General features: G+C 53.0%; 1 protein-coding gene across 4 annotated transcripts in view; it reads left to right on the forward strand.

Annotated features, from left to right (window-relative positions):
• The window catches only part of Ephb2 (EPH receptor B2), a 181,561-nt gene that overhangs the window by 128,822 nt on the left and 40,388 nt on the right, over positions 1-12,351 (forward strand). For all 4 annotated transcript variants that reach the window (XM_087907009.1, XM_087907010.1, XM_087907011.1 and 1 more), the window contains exon 4: positions 12,049-12,204. In XM_087907009.1, coding sequence (XP_087763135.1) covers positions 12,049-12,204 — 156 coding nt within the window. The remainder of the gene's footprint in view (positions 1-12,048; positions 12,205-12,351) is intronic.

Here is a 12,351-nt window from a genome sequence, read left to right on the forward strand (position 1 = left end):
GTGGAAGGCTGAAGCCACTGTGTGTGGCATTTATGTGCCCCATGGATGGGACTCAGTGACATTGAGCCTGTTTCTCATCTGGAGAATGACTCGTAGAGTGGCAAATCCAAGTGTCCTGGTGTGGTTGAGACAGAAGTTCCTAGTGGAAAATCATTTCTAAAACATCATTGTTTCTTCTGTCTGGGGCCACAGAATAAGAACAGATAGGAACTCGACACCCAGTATTCTCCCTGTGACTTACATCCCTGACTCAGATGAATTCCCACAACTCCAAGGTTGGTTACATCTCTTTCCCCCCATGTTGTCATTTATTTATTTTTGAGACAGTGACTCACTTTAGCCCAGACTGGCCTTGAACTAGTGATCTTTTTGCTTCTGTCTCCCAAATGTCGGGATTACAAATGGGGCGCCACTATACTTTGTCGAAGTATTAACTTTATTTATTTTGAATCAGTGTTTCACATAGCCTGGGTTATATAGCCTAAAATGGCCTTAAACTGATTCTTCTTCCTCCACCTCTGAAGTTCTGGGGTTACAGGCAAGCACCCATCGCTCCCAGTTTGTGCCTTGCTGAGGTATTAAACTCAGGGCTTCATGCGTCTGGGCAAGTCTCTACCAACTGAACCGCATCCCTAACTTTTATTTATTTGTTCCTGTCTTTCTCTTTGTTATGTCAGGGGTGCAAATCAAGGCCTCATGCATGTTAGGCAAGTACTATCACTAACTTCCCCTCAGCCAAGGTGTTGTTGCCTTTTAACTGTCATGGTTCCTCCAGTGCTTGCCCTGGTTTCCCCTCCCAGCCCTCACGTCTCTGCTATCAGCCATCACAGCAGGGCACATTGTTTCCATGGTTCCTTCCCTCTTCCTTCTGTCTCACTCCTTAGACTCTCCCTTCTGTGAGGGCAGGGTCCACAGCTCCTCACTGTAGCGCTAGCACCTGGCCCAGGCTAAACGGTTTATGCAATGGTATATACAAACCATTTAGGACTTTTGTAGAGCATTCTAATGGAGTTAACAGTGAAGTGTGCACAGAGATGCAGAAAGAGAATTGTTCATTCTCCATCATGAACAAAGTGCTGCTCCCTTGCTGGGCCTCAGTTTCCCTCGCTGTCAAATGAACTAAGGGGAAAAAAAGCTTTTTCTGGAAGTCTGTTTTACTCTGAATGATGACTTGGGAAGGGACAAGGGACAGAACACCGCATGACAGGCTGGAGAAGTCACCTGCCAGGAATCTCTCTCACTCCGTCAATGTCACCACTGGCCTGGAAAAAACTAAAACAAAATAACCACCCCACACAGGCCAGGGCCTGTGAGCTGACACTCCCGCCCCAGCCCACTGACAGAGTCTGAAAGGTGCGTAGCAGCTGCCTCTCCGGGTGTCCCGGACTTTGTTGCCTTAACCCAGCTCACCAAGCAGGTAAAAAATTCCAGACATGTTCTCTGCTGACAGCCAATTGTGTCCTTTATTAATGAGCCTGGCTTTCTTGGGGCGGGGGTAGGAGGGAGGCTAGCCTCAGCCCAAGGCTCCCTCAGGTGGGGCCAGGGCCAGATTTCTGGATACAGTAGCAGAGGGACGGCTGCAGGAGGTGACCCAGAGAGAGAACTCCAGCTGGAGAGGGGAGGGAGCCTCCTTAGGACCCCCAGCCGCAGCAGGGGTGACAGCGGCAATGGAGTATTGCAGGGACTTTGGAATCTGGTAGGCCAGGGTCTGGATCTCAGTGTGGTCACCGAGGCACAGTGAGCCACACAAAGGATATTGACAGCTCGCCCAGTCTGTCACCAGGCCTGGGACACCAGGCCCCATCTCTATGACCTGTTCCACCACGTGGCAATACAGCAGCCAAATGTGCCTGGGGGCTTGGTGCTGGCCCTGCCAGATGTGTCAAGCTTTCTGGACACATCCGGCTTCCCCGTGGGCAATAATAATGGTGATTATTATTTAACACTAACATTCCAGCAACCAGTGAGTTCCAGCACTGGGCGGCACCAGTCTAGAGATGTTTGTCCTACAGAGTCTCCGACTGGGGGTGAGGGGACACCCGATCCTTCCTTTCCTCAGAAGGATGTATGTGGTAGGTGGTATTAACTCAATAATAGGAGAAGGACTTGAACCAGACGGGCAGATCGGTGTGTGCAAAGGCCCTGAGGCTAGAGGAATGCTAGAAGTCCATTGAGGAAGAGGGGACCTTCTGGGTTACTGATTTTATTTATTTTTATTTATTTCTTTCTACTCCAAGTAAGGTGGGTGTTTTGTTCATGAGCAGAGCTTCCTGAGTTGTTTCCTATTCTTTGGGCTCTCTATACCCACCCACAGCCCCCGCCCCACCTACAGCCTCACCCCTACCCCCACCCATAGCCCCACCCCTACTCCCATCTACAGCCCCATGCCTTCCCCCACCCACCCCTAACCCCCACCACAGTATGGAGAGCTGCCAGCAGCTCCTAAACGGAGCGTGGAAGGGAGGACAAGGACAAAAGCCAGAAACGTCCGGAGGCTGCCAGCATGGTCCTGCGCCTCCTCTGTCTCTCTTTTTCTCCACGGTAACTGACAGTGTTGTCTTAGGTAAGGTGCTAGCCCTGTCTGTGTGGTGGAGTCCACAGTCATAAAGCAAGGTAGGTACTTAGACAGCACATTCTAAAAGCTCTGTGAATTTGATTTCTCCAGACCCCCTCCTGCCTCTCCAGCACCACCTACCTCCCAAGAGCCTTGAACTTCATGCTTCAGCAGCCCTGCACTGTTCTGAGCTCCTAGCGCACACACTGTGCCATTCCCACCCTGGCCGCCACACAGCCTCCGACTCTGCCTGCGAAGTCCTCTCCCACCTGCAGCTCCCATCTAAGCAGGCCTCTAGCTTGAAGGACACTTTCTGCAGGGCGTCCACTCTCTCTGCGCTCCTGGGCAATGCCCCCTGATAGAACGAATACGGAAGGAAGTGGGTACAGGGTTTGAGCTGCCTTCCAGTCCAGCTGCAGCACAAACTAGCCAGATGTTCAGCCTCTGTTTCCTCATCTCTCTCCCCCTCAGGGCCAAGGAGAAGATGCAGTGGCATCCTAAGCCCCTGCCCTGTACCTGGTAGCTGCTAGGACCCAGATCAGTCTCATTACAGAGAGAAGACAAAGAATGGACATCTACCAGGGTGATCATGATGGCTAGTGTAGCCCTGGATGCTTGGCATAGCTCCAGCTCTGCCCCCTCCCATAACCTGCAGCCCAGGGGTCGGGAGTGTTGTTCAACCCTCCTGTCCTTCCTTTTCCACCAGGGCCTGGTCAGCCTATGCACCAAAGCCTGCAGCAACCACAACCACACGGCCCTTAGAAATGTCCTTAATTGCTTCAGTGCGGGGAGTCACCCTGCAGGCAGATAATTAAAAAGTTCAGAGCTTGATTAATTGAGAGGAAATTGGAGGAATGGGGCTGCCTGCTGGGTGGGTAGGAGCTCTGGCCTCTTGGTGGGGAGCTGGGATGTCTTGAAAGAAGGAAGACTGTCAGGAACCCGGAGCCTGACATAGGGTCTGGGGACTGAAAAACCTGAGCGGCCAAATGTCCCCAGTCCGCTTTGCATGCCGTGGGATCCCCTGTCTAGCTTTCTCAAACTCTATGAACTCTGTCCCTGCATGCCACCATAGAAGACCAGGCGACATGAGCCATCAGACTTGGGGGCTGTGGCAGAAGTACTGATTCTGTGCCAGGTGGCTCAGGGACTTTCCTCAAGAAGTTCCCAGCAGGAGGAGCAAGACAAGAAGGTGGGATTCTTAGTAAGCCAATTGCCAGGGGCATGGGAAGGGGTTTGGGGAATCCAGACTGACTCCAAGATCCTGGTCCACAGGTAAGCTAGCTAGCCCTAAGTGTAAGTTTGTACCCTCCAGGGCTGTGCTCACCTCCCAGGCCCTTGGCTACGTGTGATGTTTCATGGGCCACTTCTTTTCCTCAGTATCCTTCACTTTGAAAATGGGGACACCAGGGCTGGAGAGATGGCTCAGAGGTTAAGAGCACTAACTGCTCTTTCAGAGGTCCTGAGTTCAATTCCCAGCAACCATATGGTGGCTTACAACCATTTGCAATTCGATCAGGTTCCCTCTTCTGGCATGCAGACAGAATATACATAATAAATAAATAAATTTTTAAAAAAATAAAGAAAAAAAAGAAAATGGGGACACCAATAGCCAGGCCTGGTGGTCTAGATCCGTCATCCCAGTTACTTGAGAGGTTGTCACGGGAGGATTGTAAGTTTAAGGCCTGTCTGGGCTATAGAGTGAGTCTTAAAAGAAAAAGCAAGTTTTAAAAGAAAAAGAAAAAATAAGACCGGGGTGCAGTGGTAGAGTGCTTGTCTCATGCACGCAGGCTCCTGGGTTCAGCTTTGCAGAAGAATAAAATGGAGGTGTCACCTCCTTGTGTACAGGACAGCCGTGAGCCAAGTGTGGCTGGAGAAGTTCCTGCCCAGCTCCAGGTATAGCTGGGCCCACAAGGATAGCGAGGAAGCTGTCTCCTTGCCTGCCAAGAGCTTCCGTGTGGTTTCACAATTGTGCTGGAGGACCCGATTGGGCAACCTGCCTGTCTTGGTCCAGGCGACTTACTGCTAGTTAATCCAGGTGGTAAAAGCAGGAAACAGCAGAGTACCAAAGTCCCTATGCCCAAGGCTGACTGGAACCCTTCTGCTCAGCTCAGCCACAGGGACTCCAGCAGCCCCTCCCTGACCTGGCGCAGGACCAGATCCTGGCGGCATGGAGACCAGCCTTCTCACAGTGCAAAGTGAAAAGACAGAACCTCGTGTTGCCTCCAGCACCTGTCTTGCCAGGCACAGAACTAAAGAAATGGCCTGGGTCCTGATCCTGCCACCCAGCTCTGTTCCCAGAATTCTTACCTAGCAAACTCCTTTCCCCACCTGGAACCTGGAACTTTCCAAGACAGTCAAGGAAGCCACTGCTTCACAGACCCCAGAGCCTACCCCTGTTTTCCTCTACTGCATCAGGCGGAGAAGCTGGCTGAAGGAAAGCATGGAGCAGCCCAACCTGGGCCTTTGGTCTCAGTGTTATAGTTGTGGTAGAAGCCTGTAGCCCAGCCTGAACTTCTAAGGACGGGGGCTGTGTCCGCTGCCCTGCGTCTCCAGGCTTGGTGCAGCAGGCATCGGCCAGTGAGTGCAAATCCTAAATCTGATGCCAGAAATTCTATTCTAAGAAGCTTTTCTAAGGCACAAAACAATTTAGAATACTGTGTCAAATGCCCTTCAGGTGATGTACGTAAGGTGTGTGTGAACATGAATGAATTCATGTTCAGACTTGGGTCTCAAGAGCTCATTGCATTTGCAAATATTCTACAATCTGAAATCTAAAATACTTCTGAACCTGCGTATTTCCAGCAAGGGTGACTCTGCCTCAGCGAGGGCATCAGGCACTGTTTTGTACTTAGCACAGAGCCAGCACCGTTCCAAGGCCTGTACTACACACTCATTTAATTTCCCCCAACAAATTCAAGTTCCACAGTATCATTATTCTTGTTGCACTCTCATGAAATAAGACTTGAAAAGGTCAGGTAATTTGCCTGAGGTCACACAGTTAATGAGGGGTAGGACCAGACCTGCAGCAGCTCGACAGTCCATGCCCAGATTCCGACTCATCAGAGCTCTCTGCTCAGGGAGGGGAATGACAGGTAGAATGTGGAGGAGGAGAGGAGACATTCTGCAATGTCACCAAGAGCCTTCTGCCCAGAGTGCTCCCAGAAGAAACTCTTTCCAAGTACCCTCCCCCAAGCCACCTAACACATCAGGCCAGACTAAGCAGTTGACTCCAAATGACATCAGTCATCTTTGGTACTAAACCGGCATCCCCCTTGAAGAAGGGGGCAGAAGTGGCAGGCCAGCTACCAAGGATCACTTGGTGCCAATTAGCAGGCCCACCATGCCAGGCCCAGATGGAGCCCTGCCTCGACCGGCTTGGGCCTTATTTGGTCAATTATCACCTATCCCCGGAGCCCAGGGGGCAGACAGGGAGAAAATCTGCTTCCTTGCAATCCCCCTCCCGTCTCCGGCCGGCTGCCATCCGCTCGCCTGGCGAAGCACTCTGGGCATCTGCAGAAGAAGGCAGGCACAGACTGCCTAGACTGATGTCCCGGGCTAGAGAGCAGAGCTCTGCCTCTGTCCTGCTGGATGACTGTCCTCAACAAGCCAGTCTCCGGCTCTGGCACTCGACACCTGACCCTGCAACCTTTTCCCGAGCCGGTGGTATTTGAGTTCAAGGATTCACAATTACTCAACCCAGAAGTCCAACTCCAGCCCTGCCATTTCTGATTTTCTGGCTACTTGACTTTAAGGTGGCCAGTTACTCCTTTGAGCCTTGGTGTGTGTGTGTGTGTGTGTGTGTGTGTGTGTGTGTGTGTGTGTGTGTGTGTGTGTGTGTTGCTGTGGGCGTGTTCCTGCTGGGCGCATACATGGAGAGGTCAGTGGACAACTTGTTAGGATTAGTTCTATCCTTCCACCAAGTGGGCCTCAGGAATCAAACTCAGGCTGACCCAGTGAAGCCATCCTGCTGGCCCCCCGTTTCCTTTCCTATAAAGTCCAAATGATAACGTTACCAAACACTGATGTGCAATGACATGAATCAAATGAATGAGTCCAGCCACACCGGGCTGAGCACTGACCCAGCCCCTTGAAGGCTCTGGGCAGCGGCAGTTCTGCTGTTAGAGCTTGCTGGTGGAGCCTTGGAGCCCCCAGAGTCACAGAGAACAGGCCCTGAGTTCAGGAACTTTGTGTATCTCATCCATTTGACCTCTGGGAGCTGCTCATTCTTCCAGTGTCATCTGCTGGCACACCTACTGTGTGCAAGGTGCTACGCTGGCACACCTAGTGTGTGTAAAGTACTACGCTCGGCCCTACCCTATCTACCACTCACCAACCAGGAGTCACCTCACCCAGCGGTACTGACTCTGGTTTGTATCGGGGAGCTTACAAGACAGCTGTGCATGTCTCCAACAGCACAGTGGCCCTGGTCTCAGGCCGGTCACCTGGAGTCGGCTCTCGGGGAAGCACACACAGTACTCGAACAGAAATGTGGGTCGGGGCTTCTCACTTGCTAACCAGCAGAACAGGTCGGTGCTGGCCGGCTGCTGGGCAGAAATGGGGAAAAGCAGTACAGTAATGCTCTGAGGAAAAGAAGCAGGCTCTGCAGCCAGGCTGCCAAAGTGCCTGTGAGTGGCTGAGAAGTGGCCCCTCGAGCTAAAGTGTCTGATGGGGTCAGGGGTGGAGATGTGGATCGGTTGGTGGAGTGTTGGTCTGGCAGATACAAAGGCCCAAATTTGATCCCTAGCACGGAGTAAATCAGGTGTGGTGACACAGCCTTATAATCCTGTCACTCAGGAGGTAGGTTCAGGATTAGAAGTTCAAGGTCATCACCACCTCCAGCTATACAGTGATTTCAAAGGCTGGGCTACAGGAAAAACGAAAACAAGTGGCCAGTGGGACTCCAGCACTCCTGGCTGGCCTCAGACTTGGGAATTTGGGGACTCGGGACTTTGAATTTAAGAACTGATCACCCTAGAAGACAGGCCCAAGTGACAAGCATGAGTCTCTCTGCACACTGAAGCGGTCTGATGGGTCACAAAGATGCTGGTGATCCACATCCCTCCCTGCTTCTCTGTCCAGTGAGAATGTCCAACAATACCTCCTGGGGTCCAACAGAGGCTCGGAGCTTCTTTAGCATCTCCAGCATGGGACCTGCAAGCCCCCTGGCCGCTGCTGTCTAATGCTGGTCCAAGTTGAAGGTTGCTAAAGGGAAAGAGTCTGAGGCAGAGGCCAGCATTGCTTTGGTGCTTTAACAATGTCAAAGTTTCACAATAGTCTAGCTGGCCTTCCTAAGGTGGTAGGTAACCTTTGGGTAAAGTAAGCCTAGCACCAGGCAGGGGGTACAGCTTAGCAGAGGCCTGGAAGTGAAACCCACGAGGCCTAGAGCCCCATGGAGGCTGGGATGGTAGGAAGTAGACAGGAGACGCTTGGAGCTGACTCCTTGGGCCTCGTGGATCTGTTCTGAGTTAAACAACATTTAGCCATTGAACTGCTATGTAGCAGATCCCTACCTTGACTGTGGCGGGCTGGTGGGGACAAAGGTTGGACAGGGAGGCCCCTGGGCACTGGGCACTGCTCAGGTTCAGATGCTTGCTCTGCACTCAGGCCTGAACCCTTGCATGTGACAACCAAGGATTGGGACTTGGGAGCCAGCCCAGACCTCTCTTGGGGGTCAGAGGAGGAGGGGAAATCTGAGTCTCAAAAGCCTTGACTAAGTCTCTCTGGGCCTCAGTTTCTCCAAATGCCAATAGAAGCCTTGAAGTTCTTCCCACTACTCTCTGTTCATCCATCTGGGCGACTGGCAAGGCCTCTTGGGTAAACAACTCACCAGGCACACGGATTCATAAGAAAGCCATGAAGGCAGCCGCTCAGGGAGACTTTCTGGAGTAGATACCATTGGCCAAGCGACCAAGGGAGGGTAGTCCGGGTGGCAAGGGCAACACATGTGAGTGAGTGTGGAGGGACACGGGGTGGATGCCAGCCAAAGCAGGAGAGACGGGCAGTGCCCCAGCTTGAAGTCTATGGGACCCTGAGGATCTTGGACTCCTTGAGGTGGCTCTTGGGGCAGCAGCTGCCCAGTGAAGCGTTCTGCACACACCTCTGAATTCACCTGCTCAGAGGAGCTCATCCAGGGGTTTTAGTGGTTCACGGAGCCATGCAAACACCACCACAATCAATTTCAGGATGTGCTCACCACCCCCAAAGTAAGCCTGTTACCCATTAGGAGCCCTTTCCCATTCTCCCCTGTCCCCTGCCCTTGGCAGCCACACATCGACTTCCTGTCTCTTCAGATGCGGCTCTCCTGCGCCTATGTCCTATAAATGGAATTGTACTTTTGTGACCGGCTTCTTTGAGAGAGAACAATGTTTTCAAGGTTCCCCAGTGGGAGCACAAACCCGGGCTTCGTTCCTTTTTGCAGCCAAATAATATTCCATTGTCTGCTGCTGCTTCTCTTTCCTGTAACATGGAACAACTTGTGTTTCAGAAAGCTGGCTGGGGAGGTTGGGCAGGAGGAGGCCAGATGGTCCTGTAAGGCCAAGGAGTGGGTGGGAAAGAGCTTTCTAGATGCCTGCAGGGGTGGGAGCTGGCCAAGAAGAGGCAGGCATGGGACCCTGCTGTGGAGGGAAGACCTGGTAATTGAGTGGCTGCAGGGGGTGGGAGGAGAGGAGGTGCAGGCAGGGAAAGGGGTACTCCTGCTGACCGGGTGGAGAATGAGGCGACCTCCCAGGTTGAAGAGGAGAAGGTTTGAGGAAGTTCAGAGACTGAAGGTGGTTGAGGAGGGAGGAGGTGACTGAGGAACCGGCTAGGATCAGGCTGGCCTGGGACACCGTAGCCCAGCACAGCAGCTGGGAAGGTGGTCCAGATGGCTGGCATGGCACAGAGGGGAGAGAGCAGCCACCTGCCAGGCAGACGGGAACTGGCCAGCAGATGGAACAGGCACTGAGCGCTGTACACGCTCCGATGAGAGAGCCAGGAGGAGCTCAAGCTAGGGGCCAAATCCTTGGGTATCCTTCGGGTAGTTCTAGACCCTCCCACAAGCCCCCACGTTCCCACGTACAGAGGACACAAACTCCGAGAGGCTAGCCCTGAGCCGGTGTCAGTCAGCAGCCGCTATAGCTGCGACACCCTAGGATCCCTGGACCATGCCGAGATGGTAGCCCTATTATACTCCACCACAGCAAGAACTCGTGAGTGAGGAGTCGGGTTCACAAAGCCAGAGCTGCAGAGTTTCCCAGAGAGTGTCCAGAGTAGCGATTGTCAATCCACCTCCTCTCTGCCAACACTTGGGGACGGTGGATTGAAAAGGAAGCCAGTCTGGACTCTAAGATGTAGAGGGAACAGAGGAGCCGGACGGCCTGGGGCTGACCCCAGCCAGCTCTGTCGCCAAAGCCCCATCCTGAGACAGTGCCTCTCCCTCTTCGTGCTTTCATTCCCATGCCTGGATGCGAGAGAGACAGGGTGACTGTTAGCCTCAGTCAGCTTCCAGAGATGGGAATGGCCAAATCCTTAGGCCAGAGCTACCTCTCCAGGGGACTCAGAACTGTTGCTGTATGCATGTTGGTACCCTGGGAACCTCCTCGGTGCTGTCATTGGAGCCTGGCTGTTTGTGATGAAGAACCCCTTGTGTTCCCATAGAGCCTGGGTGGCCATCGATTAGCTCGGTCACTGTCTTTACTGACCTATGTCCTGGAAGCCAGCAGGAGAGGCAGGCCTGAGAGGGGCTGTTTCCTGTGTCTGTAGGGAGTTGTGGTCAGCTTGGTACAGAGCAGAGCCCCTTCTCTGCCCTGTGCCCGGTGCTGTGTTCCCTATAACTCCATAGCCATATGTGTGGCAGGAAATTTTTTTCACCAGTCAGGACGTTGCATTCCAGAGAGGTCAATTCACTCATCCAAGGTCACTCAGCAGCTTGGTTTTGAACTTGGTGAATGTGTGTCTAATGCCAGGATTGCTCCAACCATCTTGTGCAGACATGAACCAGCAGAATGCTCTCAGGAGCCCTAAGTGCTGTTGCCCTGTTTCATGGACGCAGAAGTGGGTTGGGTCCCTGGTCACACTGCACACCCAGGTGGATGGGGATTCTCCAGGCGCCCTGCTTCCTAACCCGTGTTCACTGCTATTCTAACTTCGTAATTCTCTCAAGTTCTCTTCCCACGGAAGCAGGCAGCTTCAGGAAGCATTTATAGAGCACTTGCTGAATACCAACTTGTTAGTTAGGCAGAAGCCAAGCAGTGGTCACTCAGTGTGGCTTCGGTTCTGGGACAGTTGAGAAAATGGCCAGGAAACCCTGTCCCTGGCTCATTATGGCAGGGGGGGGGTAAAGCCTTTGGAATTCAGGTTTTGTTTCAAGCCCCAGAAAAAGGCAGAGTCTCTGACCTGGAGGCTCATCTGTCAGAAGATGAATTGCTAAAACTAGGACTTGAAAAGTAAACACCAAACGCCCAGGGCTGGAAAGACAAATTAGGACCATGTATGTTAGCCATCTGTATACAAGGAAATGGATGTTCAGAGAGATGCAGTCACTGCTGAAAGTCGCACAGCACCCAGACATGGAACCGATGTCTTCCAGGTGAGGACCCCTGGCCTGTAGGTAAACTAGCAGCGTCTCATCCCAGGGAGTTTTTCCTCTGAAGTTCTTTCCCATCCACCTCCTCACTTAGAGACTGAGAGAGACAGGGCCCTGCCCGCAACCTCTGGATTCCCTTCCCGGACCAGCAGAGATGGGCGGGTGGATTTGAAACCACCCACACTCCCATGGCTGCCTGCAGTAGAACCTAACCCATGCATGCCTGACTGCAAGGCTGCTGCTCATCAAGAGCCTGAGACCATGCCGCTCTGGAGTGCCAGGTGCTGACTGAGTGTGGGCACTGCCCCCTCAGGCTGAACCTGGTACTGCAAACCCCTTTTATTTCAACACATTGGCCAAACTATATAATGCCTAACCTGGCGTGGGCTTATATCAGGCATCATACATACGTGTGCAGAATGCTCACCTTAGGACGGCACTTTCACAAATAAGGAACCTGCATTGCAGAGTGGGTAAACCACTTGCCCAGAGCGACACAGACAGGGACTCAGACTCAGGTCTATGTGACTCCAGCAGTGCCCTCAGCATGTACCAAGTCATTCACAGTGCTGTCTAACTGCCCAGGATTCTGTAACAAAATCGTTGTCTGTGATCTAGAGTCCTATTACCTAGTTCCAGGCTAGCTAGCGGCTAACCAGGTTAGGAATCCAGACTATGCCGAGCCTCTCCAGGCTGAGGTACAGGACAGTAGGGGTAGATGGCTGAGGATGCTGAATCCACAGGCAAATTCAGAGACAAAAATAACAGCTCCTCTGGAAACCCTGGGCCAGCGCCAGACTGCCAAGCTGCACCTGAGACCCCAGAACTTCGGGATCCGGGTCCCCCGGACCATGGCCAGGGGTCCCTCATGTTACAGCCTCTGTTCTTCTCACCTGGCCTCCTCAGTGACCCATCCTGTGTTCTCTCCCAGGTTGTCCATCGGGAACCTTCAAGGCCAACCAGGGGGATGAGGCCTGTGCCCACTGTCCCATCAACAGCCGCACCACCTCTGAGGGCGCCACCAACTGTGTATGCCGCAACGGCTACTACAGGGCTGACCTGGACCCCTTAGACATGCCTTGCACAAGTACGTTCTCCCCCACCCCAGTCCACTCATGGGAAGGCTCAAGCAAGGGGGATGGCTGAGAGCAGTCGGGTACCTGGTGGAGCTGGGTGTCTAAAGCCATTCCCGGATCTGCACTACACGTCGGCATCTGGGCTCCACCCCCTTCCA

This window comes from Myodes glareolus, chromosome 6 (assembly GCF_982192425.1).
Source record: "Myodes glareolus chromosome 6, mMyoGla1.1, whole genome shotgun sequence".
Classification (NCBI taxonomy): Eukaryota; Metazoa; Chordata; class Mammalia; order Rodentia; family Cricetidae; genus Myodes; species Myodes glareolus.